Source organism: Dipodomys ordii, unplaced genomic scaffold, assembly GCF_000151885.1.
Source record: "Dipodomys ordii isolate 6190 unplaced genomic scaffold, Dord_2.0 Scaffold2, whole genome shotgun sequence".
Taxonomy (NCBI): domain Eukaryota; kingdom Metazoa; phylum Chordata; class Mammalia; order Rodentia; family Heteromyidae; genus Dipodomys; species Dipodomys ordii.
In genome coordinates this window covers 31,176,829-31,191,222 of record NW_012267218.1, presented here as the reverse complement: position 1 = coordinate 31,191,222, position 14,394 = coordinate 31,176,829, and the positions used below count along the sequence as shown (strand labels likewise).

Sequence of the window (14,394 nt, the reverse complement as noted above, 5' to 3'; positions counted from 1 at the left end):
CCACATACACAGAAAAGGCTTGGAAGTGGCTATGGCTTGAGTAAAAGAAGCTCAGGGACAGTGTTCAGGCCCTGAGTTCAAGCCCCAGGACTGGCAAAACAGAAAGAGAGAGAGAGTAGTGATTATAAAATCAGATTATATGAAGAGATGTCTTGTTGGCCCAAGTTAAAGGATACAAATTTGTAATACGTTGATGAAGCAAAAAACCATGAGCCTATTTACAGTCTCATGGAAAGAAAATTCGAGTACATCAGCCCTGTTCCTCTTGTCTTGGGAAACACAAGGCTGAGGAAAGTGGGTAGCTGGCTCCTCAGCCTCCCTGGCACCTGCCACTGCAGGATTGGATGTGGAAACATCTGCTTACAGCTGTCCACATGGAAGATAATGATGAGGTTCAGCCTTTGGTTTGCAGGACAAGAGGTTTTCTCTGAGTTGGTTGCAGGACCAGTGGCTGGATTTTGAATATATATAGAAAAAAAAAACAACAGCCACTTTATGAACAACTATAACACGATCCTCTATCATTGTGCCTTGGGCACAAGACACAAAGGAAGAAGTAGAAGAAAAGATCACGTTTTAAGTTCGTTTTTTTTTTAATTTTATTTTATTTGTGAACATACTGTACAGAGGGGTTACAATTACATGGGCAGGATAATGCATACATATCTTACCAAGCATTGCAGCCTCCTCCTTTGGTTTACCCTTCACATCCCTTCCCAGCCTCCCCCCTCCCTTAAGTTCGTTTTTAAGAAAGATGATTTCATATCCTAGATGAGCACAATGCCTGGCCTTCCTACTCGGCCCTGTTTTTATGATATTGACTTGGACCCTGAGACTGAACAGGTGAATGGACTGTTCTAAACAGGTAAGTTATTAATTAGTAAGATTTCCCTCCCCTCCCCCCCTTATTTGCTTCTTTATAAATTACAGGGCTTAAAGTAAGTCTACAAAAATTTAAATTCTAACACTTTCAAAGCATTTCCCTCTGGGTTTTGGGCTAGTCCTGAGAACTGGCAATAACCAGTGACTTAACTACTTCCATGTGGGTACATCTTGGGAAGAAGAGCAGGCCGCGTCCCAGGTGGACAGTGCACAGGAGAGTGCTGCAGAGCACTTGTGAAGGGCCTGCAGGAGGTTGGGCTCCCTCCGCTAGAGCCCTAGGAGCCTCAGGGCTTCAAAATTGATGGCACCTGAGAGGCAGGAACAGCCTAACGTCCGTATAATCTGAACAGAAATCAAGTTTTGGGCCAGGGATAAAGCTCAGTGGTAGAGCAAGAGTTTAGTATGTGACACTGTGGGTTCAATCCCCAGCAACACACATACACACAAAGGCAAGAGTTGTGTAAATGTCTCAGCCAGAAAGAGAAAGAAACAAGAGTTCTATGTGAAAAGGCAATTTAATCATCACAGTGTATGAACCGTCCCTAGATACAGCCAACTGAAACTCAAAAACGTCCGAAATGAAAATCCTTAACCCTTCTCCTGAGGGAAGATGTCTTTTTGGCACTGGTACTGGGGCTTGACCTCAGGATCTTGCGCGCTCCTTATCTTCTGCCGTTTGCTGTTTAGTTGGAGATAAGAGTCTCATAGTCTCTTCTGCCTGGATTAGCTTTGACTAGGATGCTTGCATCTTAGTCTCCTGTGTTGCTAGGAATACAGGCATGAGCTACTACTGCCTAGTGGAAAAAAATGTTTTACCTGTGGAAAAAATGAGAAGTAAACTGAACACTTGTCTTATCAGCAATGAGAAGCCCTTTTAGACAGTGCAGGAATGTCCTCCACATTTGTAAGAGGAATGGTAACGTTCAAGCCATGTTTATACAGGACAGATCTGTGTAGATGTTACCAAATGTGCAGAGGTTTGCTGCCCCCAATTCTAGGAAGTTAGCAATTTACTACAGCAAAGTATGAAATTAAACCAAGAAAAGATGAAAACACTAATTTCAGACATGGAATCCTGATTTGGGCCATAATGAAATACTGACCACCATGCATATTTGTTCTAAGTCCAGTGCAGAACAAGGGAAAGGAGGACTTTGAGAAAAATTAGAAACAGCTAAAAAGAAACACAAGTATTGGGGCTGGGAAGGTGGCTCAGTGGTAGAGCGCTTGCCTTGCATGCATGAGGCCCTGGGTTCGATTCCTCAGCACCACATAAGCAAAAAGAAAAAAGCCAGAAGTGGTGCTGTGGCTCAAGTGGTAGAGCACTAGCCTTGAGCTGAAGAGCTGAGGGACAGCGCCCAGACCCAGAGTTCAGGCCCCACAACAGGACCCCCCCCCCAAAAAAAAAAAGAAAGAAACACAAGTATCAAAGGCCAATACAGGCCAGGCACTGGTGGCTCATGCCTGTAATCCTAGCTACTCAGGAGACTGGGATCTGAGGATGTGGCTTAAAGCCAGCTTAGACAAGAAAGATTATAGACTCTTATCTCCAATTAACCAGCAAAAGACTGGAAGTGGAGCTACGATTCAAGAGGTAGAGCAGCAGCCTTGAGTGAAAAAAACTAGTGAGTGTGAAAGGCCCTGAGTTGAAGATCTAACACCAAAGCTGGGCCCTGGTGGCTCATGCCTGTAATCCTAGCTGCTCAGGAGGCTGAGATCTGAGGATCACAGTTCAAGCCAACCCAGACAGAAAAGTCAGTCATGGGGCTTAAATTCTGGGCCTGGCTGCTGTTCCTGAGCTCTTCAGCACAAGGTGAGAACTTGAGCCACAGTGTCACTTCCGTTTTTTTGGTGGCTAATTGGAGATAAGAGTCTCACAAACTTTACTGCCCTGGCTGGCTTTGAACTATAATCAAATCTCACCCTCCTGAGTAGTTATGATTACAGGCATGAGCCACCAGCGCCTGGCTCTCCATGAGACTTTTATCTTCAATTAACTACCTGAAAACTGGACATAGAGCTGTGGCTCAAAGTGATAGAGTACTAGACTTGAGTAAAAAAGCTCAGGGACAGAACCAAGGCCCTGATTTCAAGCCTCATGCCTGACCAAAAAAAAATCTGGTCCCAACATCAAAAAAAAAATTTTTTTAAGCAATATAAAACAAAGCAGAAGTTCTTGCATTGCATGAAAAAGTGAAGTTCTGATGAAAGCAAAATGGTCATTTTGGCTATGGTAGGGTGGGAAGAGACTCTGAGCTTGGGGCTGGGATACTAACTTTGAAAAAGTAGGTGGTAGCTGGGCGCTAGTGGCTCATGCCTGTAATCCTAGCTACTCAGGAGGCTGAGATCTGAGGATCTCGGTTCAAAGCCAGCCCAGGCAGGAGAGACCATGAGACTCCTATCGCCAATAAACCACCAGAAACCGGAAGTGGCACTGTAGCTCAAGTGGTAGAGCGCTCACCCTGAGCTGAAGAGCTGAGGGACAGCACCCAGGCCCAGAGTTCAAGCCCCACGACCGACAAAAAAAGAAAAGAAAAAGTAGGTGGTTAGGTGCCGGTGGCTCACGCCTGTAATCCTAGCTACTCAGGAGGCTGAGATCTGAGGATCCTGGTTCAAAGCCAGCCCAGGCAGGAAAGGCTGTAAGACTCTTTTTTTTTTGCCAGTCATGGGGCCTGAACTCTGGGTCTGGGCACTGTCCCTCAGCTGTTCAGCTCAAGGCTAGCGTTCTACCATTGGAGCCACAGCGCCACGTCCGGCTTTTTCTGTTTATGTGGTGCTGAGGAATCGAACCCAGGGCCTCATGCTTGCAAGGCATGCACTCTACCGCTGAGCTATGTTCCCAGCCCCAGGCCGTAAAACTCTTATCTCCAATAAACTGCTCAGAAAACTGGAAGTGGTGCTGTGGTTCAAGTGGTAGAGCACTAGCCTTGAGCTGAAGAGCTGAGGGACAACACCCAGGCCCAGAGTTCAAGCCCCATGACTGACAAAAACGAAAAGAAAATATATAGGTGGTGTGGACATACAGTCCTGCCTTGCTGCTGTGGTCTTAAACAGTGTCCACATAGCTGTTGTGTACTGCCTCTTCTGAACAGACAGCAGAAATCCTCGTGGTGGGAACGGATGGAAATCTCAACAGCTGCGGCAATGCTAGTGGGTAATCATGCTGTGAGGAAGACAAGAGCAAATGTTTTGGTGATTAAACAAAATACTTCTTTGCCTTTCTTTCCAGATCATCTCTTCTTCAAGAAGCTGCTTTGCAAGTTTGGCCAATGTCTGTTCAGGCCTGCTGTGAGTAAGGAAGTTTGGAGAAGTTAGAGAAGTCAACTCCTGCCCTGAAAACTAAAATAAATCTTCTGGGGGATTTCCTCAGAAGCCTTTCGATTACTGCCTTAATTTTCATCCTCATGTATAAATTAATATAAATCATGTTCATGTCTTGAATGTAGTGAAGGTCTATCAAATAAAAGGAATGATTTTGCTATCCTCGTGTTGAAATATAAATCATGGTATCCATGGTCTGTGGTGCAGTATGCTATCATCTTGTATGAGCCCATTTGTTGGGCAGTGTGTTTAAAGGAGAAACTGAGGGCATGCTTGGGCAGCTCTGGGGATAGGTAATTCAGAAGAAGGCTGGAGGAGGTAGAGTATGGAGCAAGACTTGCCTCTTGCTTTACATCTTTCTATATTGTTAATCCCCACCTTCCTCAAATATTGTGTGTGTGTGTGTGTGTGTGTGTTGGTATTGGGGATTAAACTAAAAGCCTCATGCACTCCCTTATATTTTTCCACTCAAGGCTGGTGCTCTGCCACTTAGCCACAACTCCACTTCTGGCTTTTTGCTGGTTAATTGGAGATAAGAATCTCATGGATGGCTGGGCGCTGGTGGCTTCTGCCACCAGTAATCCTAGCTACTCTGGAGGCTGACATCTGAGGATCACGGCTCAAAGCCAGCCCAGCAGGAAAGTCTGTGAGACTCTTATCTCCAATTAACCACCAGGAACCAGAAGTAGCATTGTGGCTCAAGTGGTAGAGCACTTATCTTGAGCTGAAGAGCTCAGGGACAGTGCCCAGGCCCAGAGTTCAAGCCCTCTCACCAAAATATAAATATATATATATATATATAAAAATCTCATGGATGGACTTCTCTGCCTGGGCCAGCTTCAAACTGTGACCCTCAGATTTCAGCCTTCTGATTAACTAAGATTACCATTTTGAGTCACCAGGGCCCAGCTGTACTTTACGTAAGTAGCGGTGAAACGTTTTTTCCACTGAGAAGTAGCTCTTACTCCATTAACTGTTGAGTCCATCTTTTTTCTTATGGCTGTATATTATGTCAACTGTCTTCTGTTCTCTACTGTGGGTACTTATAATTCCTATTTTAATTATTATTTTAATTTTTTGTACTATGACTTGCATTGTTTCATAAAGTCTGCTACTGAAAATAATGTTGCAGAGCCAGGCCTGGTAGTTGGCATGCGCAGTGCACACACACACACACAAAATAGCAGTGGGGCTGAAACTATAGCCCAGTGGTAGAATGTTTGGCTAGCCTAAAGCCCTGGGTTTGATTCTCCTGCACACACAAAAAAGAAAACAAATAATGTGGTAATGAATAGATGCTGGTAGAAAAAAGAATTCACATGTATTTTTACAACTGGTGCAAAAGCATCTATTAGATAAATTCTGAGCAGTGGGCTTCAAAACAGAAGCCAGTCTTGGATTGGCAATGTGTGTAGTAAATTATAGCACAACAGATCTTTCTATTCAGTTTATAGCCTCATTTTACCAAAAGGCAGACTTGGAGTTGCACTGCCCAATGAACTTGTCATCTGATTCTGGAGACTCTGCTTCTGGCTGCCCCTCTGAGCTCTTCCTCCTGCCAGGCTGTCAGAGGTAGAAAGCTGTGTCCATTTTGTATCTCTCCAGAAATGAGGGATAACAAAGGTGCTAGATGCAGAGGGGAAAAAATAAAGAGGTCAGGGATGCTCCTGAATCTCCCACTTGACAGGGATTTTGTGCAATTGATACTTGATCTCTGCTAATGAAGAAGTGTCACAGGTCAAGTGGGAACTTGTCTTCAGGATCTGCAGAAGCATTAGTACTTGGGGTGCAGATTAGTGGGACTCCAGAGATGGCCCAGTACCTTTACCTTGGGGCTGGAAGGCCCTGATTCAGCCAGTGTGTTCCCCTGACCCATTCTTAGCCTTCTCTGGTCTGTTAAGGCCTTCCTTGCACATATTATAACGTTACTGATAAACAGATTGTTCCGTCCCTTATCTGCACCTCAGAGGCTGCTGCTGTGCCTTGAGGATGTCTACATACCCTTAATTCAGCAAAGATGGCGGCATTGCGTGCTGCCAAGTACAGCAGATTGCAGCAGAATGACTTGGATCTGTGTCAGCTTCCTATGACCCTCATGGTGCCCACAATAGACCAAGCCACTAGGCCCATCTAATGGAGTACCAGGGCAAGGGGGTTTCTGCAAGGTGAGAATTTGTAACGAGGAATTAAACATTTCGGGTAGCTACAGGCTTGGACTGTGGGTGGATAGGGGCCAGACTGGAAGAAATGGTGTTCAGATAAATATGTAAGCTCTTTTGTTGGCACACTGTATCTGGTGATGTTAACAAGCTCAGCTGCAAATAGGATCACTTCCATTCAGTTTGGAGAGACATTTATAGGCCACTTTTTGCTGCTAGGCAATGCAAAGCTGCTAAGGGAAGAGTAAGCCGGGATGTGGGGCACTGCTTCCAGGCTTAACTGTCACTGTGCACTAAGGATGACAGGTTTCTTTCGTGCTGAGACGCTAGATACATTTTAGGAACATCTGCACCAGGCTGTAGTCATAAAACTACCATGTAGCATTTATTTATAGAATATTGCAGTGACTGCTTGAATGTGATAAAGGTCAGGGACTAATTACTTGTAATACAACGCAGAGGAATTCTCTTCATTTATTCTTCAGATACAAGATACATCCACCTCTGACCTCAAAGTACCTTCCAGCTTCTCCCCCACCGCACACTTTTGTGTGTGTGTGTGTGACAGGCTTTGCTATGTAGCCCAGGTTGGTCTCCAATTAGAAATCCTGGCCTGGTTCTGGGTTATAGCCACCATACCCAGTTCTCAGTGGGGTTTTTTTGGTCTTTTTTTTTCTTTTTTCTTTTCTCTTTCTCTGTTTCTTTTTTTCTTTTTTTTTTTTTTTGGCCAGTTCTGGGGCTTGAACTCAGGGCCAGGGCCTGGGCTCTGTCCCTGAACTGCTTCAGCTCATGGCTAGCGCTCTACCATTTGAGCCACAGCACCACTTCTGGGTTTTTCTGTCTATTTTTATTGGAGGTGAGAGTTTCACTGACTTTCCTGCCCAGGCTGTCTTCAAACCATGATCTTCAGATCTCAGCCTACTGAGTAGCTAGCTAGGATCAGAGGCTGAGCCACAGGCGCCCAGCTAGGATACACTTTTTCTTTTCTTATTTTTTATTGTTATTATAAAGGTGATCATACAGGACACACCTAACTTTTGTAAGTTTTGTTTGTTTGTTTGTTGTCAGTGCTGGCGGTTGAACTCAGGACTTCCAGCTCTCGCCCGGCTTTCAGGCTCACCAGAACTGGAGGTGTGGCTCCAATGGTAAGGCCGTCCAAGCCCAGCATTTCGCTGGTTAATTGGAGATTAGAAGGACGCTAGGCTCTTCTGCCAGGCTCTCCGATCTCTAGCTAGATCTCAGCCTGCGCTGCAGCGCTGAATTCCGCTTTTAAAGATCTGATATCCGCCCTGTCATTAGCTCCTGGGGGCGGAGGTTACCATGAGAGCACCTGCACCGTGAGACCGGATTTTGCTACTTCGTCTCCTCCGCATCGCCCGGCCGGGTGGCTCAGTGGTCCCTGCGTCTTTGCCCCGATGTGGTCCCGCACCGGGGCTTCGCGCCCCGCACCCGGGGCGTGGAGATCGCTCCCACGCGGCGGGGCAAAGCGCTCGCACGTGGGTCCCTAGCTTGCCGCCCCGCCCCGCCGCCCCCGGCCCTGGCGCGGCCCCCTGCTCGGCGCGGATTGGCGCCGGGGGGCGCCGCCGGCTGCGGTTCTTTGGCGCAGGGCCCTCGCTCCCGCACCACGGCGGCTCCCCCGCTGCCGGAGTGCATGCCGACCTTGGCAGCGGGGCTGACCCGGGACCCCGCGCGCGCTCTCGGTAAGCCAAGGTGGGACGGGGAGGCTCGCGGGCAGTGTGCGGGTCCGCCGGACCCCGCGCGCGGGCATCGGAGCGGTGGGGGGTGGAGGGAGGTCCCCCCCCCGCACCTCGGGCCGCGCGTGGGGTCTGCCGGCATCTCAGCCCCTCCGCAAGCTCGGCTTGCCCGCAGCATTTCCCCCAACGGTGCGGGAGGAAGGGGGGGAGCTGTGATCGTTTGAAAGCTGTCAGCTTGGAAGTGGGGCTCGGTTCCACGCCCCCGACAGCAGCCTGCCCCGGGCGCCGGGCCGGGAGCGCCGCCTTCGTCCTGGCTTCCTCCGGGGCGGCTGCGCCTCGCTGCCCGAGGGGCCGGGGCCGGAGGTTGGCAGGGTCTCCGGAGGCGCTACAGCTCCCCTCGGGTGGAAGGCGCGCCCTTCGCTGCAAAGTTTCTCATCGTCTACAGGCTCTACCCCCCCCCATTCCAGTGAGGCTTCTGTTTGGGTATTAATTTCTACAGAGTGATATTATTATATTCACTTGAGCTTCGCAAGCAACTCTCGGGGCCAGTCAAGCTAGGTTCCAACGATCCATTTCTAAATGTGAGCTAATTTCAGTGTTTCTACTAGCAGTACACTCTCTGCTTAATTTAAAAACAAACCCAAAAACCTCAGCCCTGGAGAACTGCAGAGATGAGGGGGGAAGTGCTAATCAGCGGAGGTTCTAGTGTTTACTGAAGTATGTGTGGAGAGAGATGCTGTAAAATCTCCGTGTGTGTGTGTGTGTGTGTGTGTGTGTGTGTGTGTGTGTGTGTAGAAGGGAGAACTGGGGTTTGAACTCAGAACCTCGTGCAGCTGTTCCTGTTTTCTATGGATGTGCTGGAATGACTTTATCTTTTTGTGAGAGGCATGGAGTATGCAGTGCCCATTCGGAGCCCATAAAATGGTTTTGCAGGATTCTGGTTCCTTCTACATCTCATGGAATTAAGGACTACCCAAATGAGGCTTCAGAGGTTTACATAAAAAGGGTCCTTTGTCTAAATTAAGATTCATACTAGCTAAATCCATAGAATTTTTGTTAAATGATCATTTATACCTCTATTCTTTGCTGTCTCCTGTGTGTGTGTGTGTGTGTGTGTGTGTAGAGGGGAGGGATGCTTATTGTTTGTTTTGAGCTGATTTTGCTGTGTCCTTGAACTCCCTATTCTTTCTCAGCCTCCTAAGTAGTGGAATGCAAATGATAGTTTTATAATACCAAAAGCTCAGAGTCATTTGATTCAATTATGAGTTGATAGGTTACATTATGGCTAATTTAATGACCATTTACCAACTTTAAACATTGTTTTGATAAACAGATCTATTGCAGTTTGACATTTTCAAAGAACTCAGAAGCAAGCAGTCCTGTGTTGAATGTGAGCCCTGTTACCTACTATCTTTGAAACCATCTGCAGATGGCGTACTACCACCTACTCACTGCAATACTGTGCTGCAGGTTAGAGATGGATGTAAAAAGTACTCTGCACTGCCTAATGTACAAGAGTTGCTCAATAAATGTCAGCTGTTGTCATCATTATTAACTCTTACCTCCAACTGTGTGCAGTGTATGATGCAAAAGGATGAATAGCAGATACTTAAGTGGAAATGTCAAAGCTATGCAAGCAATGTAAGAGTGGAAAATGGCAGTAACATTAAATTTTTCTAAGAGTATGTATGAAAAGTAGCACAGCTTTGATGGAACACACATTTTTAGAACAGGAACCGTATGGTCCAATGAAACAAACACTAGAGGGTCAAAATCTCTACTTCTAACTCTGGCTATGACTTTATCTAGCTACACAGCTTTCCACAAGCTAGCTGCCCCCTCTGGACTCGATTTTATCATTTGGATGGACTTGAATAATCCATGTACTTAGGAGCTTGGTGTCTTTATTTATTTATTTTTTGGGGACCGGTCGTGGCGCCTGAACTGTGGGCCTGGGCGCTGTCCCTCAGCTCTTCAGCTCAAGGCTAGCGCTCTACCACTTGAGCCACAGTGCCACTTCCGGCTTTTTTCTTTTTTCTTATGTGGTACTGAGGAATTGAACCCAGGGCCTCAGGAATGCAAGGCAAGTGCTCTACCACTGAGCCACTTTCCCAGCCCCGAACTTGGTGTCTTTAGTAAAATCATTTGCTGCAGGTAATAAAAATTACACTAAGTCACTTACCAACCTGTGTTGTTAACAGTTGCTTGTTAAACTTGCAACTTTCAGTTATCAGAAATTCATAAAGAGGGCTAGGAAGATGGCTCAGTGGTAGAGCACTTGCCTTGCATGCATGAGGCCCTGAGTTCAATTCCTCAGCACCACAAAAGAAAAAAGAAAAAAGCCGGAAGTGGCACAAGTGGTAGAGCACTAGCCTAGAGCTAAAGAGCTGAGGGACAGCAACAAGGCCCAGAGTTCAGGCCCCATGACCCAACCCCCCCCTCAAAAAAAAAAAAAGAAAGAAAGAAATCCATAGAGACAGCACAACCTGGGCACTAGGGCTCATGCTTATAATCCTACTCAGGATGCTGATCTGAGGAGCATGGTTCAAAGCCCAGAAAGAAAGTCTGTAAGACTCTTATTTCCAAATAACTAGCAAAAAACCAGAAGTGGAGCTGTGGTTCAAGTAGTAAAACACTAGTCTTGAGCACAAAAACTCAGAGACAGTCCCCAAGCCTGAGTTTGAGCCCCAGGAGCAGCACACACACACACACACACACACACACACACACACACACACGAACTGATGTCAGATTTGCCAAGTAGTACAAAATGAAGTTTTGACAAACATGACAGAATGAAATGGATTAACTTTTTTTTCTAGAGAAAAAGTTAACTCTAATTTATATTCTGCAGTCATTTCAGGAAGTTATTTTTATATGAAAAACATGCTTTGGTAGACTCTTACACACTTAATTGAAATAGCCTGTGTTAACAATAATTGGCTCATGGTGAAATAAAATCCCATTCTCTTCTCTCTCATCAGGCTGATCTTCACATAAAGGGAGAATATATCTGGTAAAGAGCTTTTATGAAGAAGTTAAAGAGAGACATTGTAAGCAATGGAGATCTAGGCATTTGCATACTGGAGAAACCACTTAGGACAACCCTGTGGAGTAGACAAAAGGAATGAATTGGTCTGGAAGAAACTATACTTAGGACCCACCTTTGTGTCATTAAAGGCTGCTGAAGGAAGAGTAGAGTGTGCTGGAAAATGAAAGAGTGTAGTGTCAAAATGGAGACTGCAGTTTCTGAAATCCAAGTAGAAAATAAGGATGAGAAGAGATCAGCACAAGTTTGCCCTCAAGATGAGAGACAGGAGGAAAAAGCGTCCATGCTTTGCTTCAAGAGAAGAAAGAAAGCAGGCAAAACAGCCAAGGCACGGAAAGCCAAAGCCAGCTCTGAGGCTGCCCCTGTGGCTAGAAAGTGTCCCCCAGAAACAGGAAGTTCTGATCAGCCACAGCGCCCAGGAGCTGGGGCCTGGGCCTCAATCCAGCGTCTTGTAACACGCAAGAAAAGGTCAGATACTTCAAAGCAGCAAAAGTCATTTGAGGCCGAAGTACAACTTGAAAGAAAGCCCAAGGATCCTGCTCTTTCAAAGAAAAAGTCAAAATCCAGACTTCAGATTCCCTGCCTAAAATACTCCAGAGGGGCACAAAGGAATAATCATTCCAAAATTATAGAAGATGCAGACTGCAACATCAAAATCCAAGGAGAGGCTGAAGGTTTAGAGATACAAACTGAGGCTCAATCCGATGACCAGGTAATCAAAGCTAAGTCAACCCAAGAGTTGAGTGAAGGAGTCTCACAGAAAGATGAGGTAGTCTGTGAAGCAAATGGGAACAGCAGTGTAACAGCTGGAGAGAATGTGATTTCCGTGGAACTTGGCTTAGATAATAGGCCTTCAGCTATTCAAACTGAAACTGTAATCCTTGAAAAGGAAGTTGAAGTGATTGAGGACAAACAAAGCACTGAATCCCAGCAAAAAAGCCTGCTGGAAAGTTTAGAAACTGGCAGTCAGCACCCAGTGGCTTCCGATGCTCTTCCCCAACCTATAATAACAGATCAACAAATTGTGGAAGAATCCAATGACAGGATCCAAGAAAGTGGAACAAACTGGAAAGACAATGAAAGTGGAGAGCGTGCAGTGGAGGAGAACAAGCCAAAAGATACTGAATTGAGCCAGGAATCAGATTTGAAAGAAAATGAGATCAGTGCCGAAAAACCCAAATCAGAAGAAAGCAAAAGAATGGAGCCAATTGCTATTATCATCACCGACACTGAAATCAGTGAATTTGATGTTAAGAAATCTAAAAATGTCCCTAAGCAGTTCTTAATTTCAGTGGAAAATGAGCAGGTAGGGGTTTTTGCTAATGATAGTGATTTTGAGGTTAGAACTTCAGAACAATATGAAATACTCTTAATAGAAACAGCCTCTTCGCTCGTCAAGAATGCTATCCAATTGTCTATTGAACAGCTGGTTAATGAAATGATCTCTGAAGATAATAAAATAAACACACTTCTACAGTGACTTAATGTTCCATATCCTGGGTGGTTAAAAAAAAAAAAGCTTAAAAGCAAATCATTTTACACATTTGCGGCACTTCTTTTTCCGTAAGGAATAAAAGGCTTATCCGTGGAATTTAAAAGTACAACTCAGGAAGTGCTCAAGAATAAAGTTATAAACCGTTCTTTACCCTGAAATACATTCACTTCTGGACTGGAGGAAATCAGTGCAGATTGTCATGCAAAATGACACATAGGGAGTTGCTAAAATAGCTTTTGGATATTGGAGTACTTTGGGGAAGGATGTATTTATTGAGCACTTTCTTATGTTGAACTCTCTTTACTGTTCCCTGATGTCACTAGTCTGGTTCCCTTTGGATAATTCAATTCTGGATAGGTTAACATTGCACCCAGTTTTCAAAAACTTTTCTTTTTAGCAATGCATTTTTTATGTTGTGTAAAGTGGTGAATAAGGTGAACTCTTTGTGAATGTGTGATTTATAGTTGTTAAACTCCTAAACAGTAGTCTTACCCCCAAAAAAGGTCTTCTGTTTTTCTCATTTTAGCAGAGTGCAGAAGAAGCATAGCAGACATAAACATGAGTGGTTTTGTTTCCTTGCTCAAGTCACTTACAAAAGCTATTCCTGAGTTCCTTCAAACAGACAAATAGTTGCCAAGTACAAAAGCTCAGTTTCCCTTTGCCTAGTAGACTTGTATAGACCTACTTCTGTGTGGGCTAATCTGCTCAAGTTAAAAACAAATAGCTGGAAGCGGGGCACCGGTGGTTCATACCTGTAATCCTAGGTACTCAAGAGGCTGAGATCTGAGGATCGTGGTTCAAAGCCAGCCTAGGCAAGAAAACTCCTTGAGACTCTCATCTCCAATAAACCACCAGAAAACCTGAAGTGGCGCTGTGGCTTAAGCAGTGGAGTGCTAGCCTTTAGCTGAAGAGCTGAGAGACAGTGCCCAGGCCCAGAGTTCAAGCCCATGACCGACCAAAAGAAAAAAAAAAATTAAAAACAAATAGCTGGGTGCTGGTGACTTATGCCTCTAATCCTAGATACTCAGGGGGCTGAGATCTGAGGATCATGATTCAAAGGCAGCCCAGGGAAGAAAGTCCATGAGATTCTTTTTTTTTTTTTTTTTTTGGGTCCGGTCATGGGGCCTGAACTCTGGGCCTGGGCGCTGTCCCTCAGCTCTTCAGCTCAAGGCTAGCACTCTACCACTTGAGCCACAGCGCCACTTCTGGCTTTTTTTCTTTTTGCTTATGTGGTGCTGAGGAGTCGAACCCAGGGCCTCATGCATGCAAGGCAAGCACTCTACCGCTGAGCCACCTTCCCAGCCCTCCATGAGATTCTTATTCCAATTAACCACCAGAAAGCCAGAAAGTGGAGCTGTGGCTCAAGTGGTAGAGCACCAGCCCTGAGCACAAAAGCTCAGGGATGGCACCCAGGCTTTGCGTTTGATTCCCAGGACCAGCACCAAAAAAAAAAAAAAAATGAAAATTTAGTGCATTCAATTATTTTAATTGAATTTAAATATTTAAATGACAGTATTTACTCATTGTGTGAGAAAAAAAATTACATGACTATTGAAAATTAACTTTTTCATCATAGTTTTGTGTTTTTTGTGTTTTGGTTTTTGGGGTTTTTTTTGCCAGTACTGGGGCTTGAACTCAGGGCCTGGGCACTGTCCCTGGACTTCTTTTGCTCAAGGCTAGAACTCTACCACTTGAGCCCCAGTGCCACTTCTGGCTTTTTCTGTTTATGAGGTACTGAAGAATTGAACCCCAGGCTTTGTGCATGCTAGGCAAGCATCTACCATTAAGCCACAT

The 14,394-nt window shown here is 45.4% G+C and overlaps 2 protein-coding genes across 3 annotated transcripts in view; both read left to right on the top strand.

Annotated features, from left to right (window-relative positions):
• Positions 1 to 4,365, top strand: part of Mthfd1 (methylenetetrahydrofolate dehydrogenase (NADP+ dependent) 1, methenyltetrahydrofolate cyclohydrolase, formyltetrahydrofolate synthetase) — a 92,035-nt gene extending 87,670 nt beyond the window's left edge. Inside the window, exons 27-28 of the mRNA XM_013015175.1 lie at positions 772 to 865; positions 4,112 to 4,365. Coding sequence (XP_012870629.1) covers positions 772 to 861 — 90 coding nt within the window. The 3' untranslated portion in view covers positions 862 to 865; positions 4,112 to 4,365. The remainder of the gene's footprint in view (positions 1 to 771; positions 866 to 4,111) is intronic.
• A 3,628-nt stretch (positions 4,366 to 7,993) lies between these two features.
• On the top strand, positions 7,994 to 13,359 carry Akap5 (A kinase (PRKA) anchor protein 5). Of its 2 annotated transcripts, XM_013015185.1 has the most exons (3): positions 7,994 to 8,062; positions 9,390 to 9,526; positions 11,041 to 13,359. In XM_013015185.1, the coding sequence occupies exon 3, from the start codon at positions 11,269 to 11,271 to the stop codon at positions 12,583 to 12,585; it is 1,317 nt and encodes a 438-aa protein (XP_012870639.1). In that variant the 5' UTR covers positions 7,994 to 8,062; positions 9,390 to 9,526; positions 11,041 to 11,268; the 3' UTR covers positions 12,586 to 13,359. The 2 variants fall into 2 exon arrangements, with proteins under 2 accessions (XP_012870639.1, XP_012870647.1); XM_013015193.1 differs by lacking the exon at positions 9,390 to 9,526 and having other exon boundaries at positions 8,041 to 8,062.
• Positions 13,360 to 14,394: the final 1,035 nt, after the last annotated feature.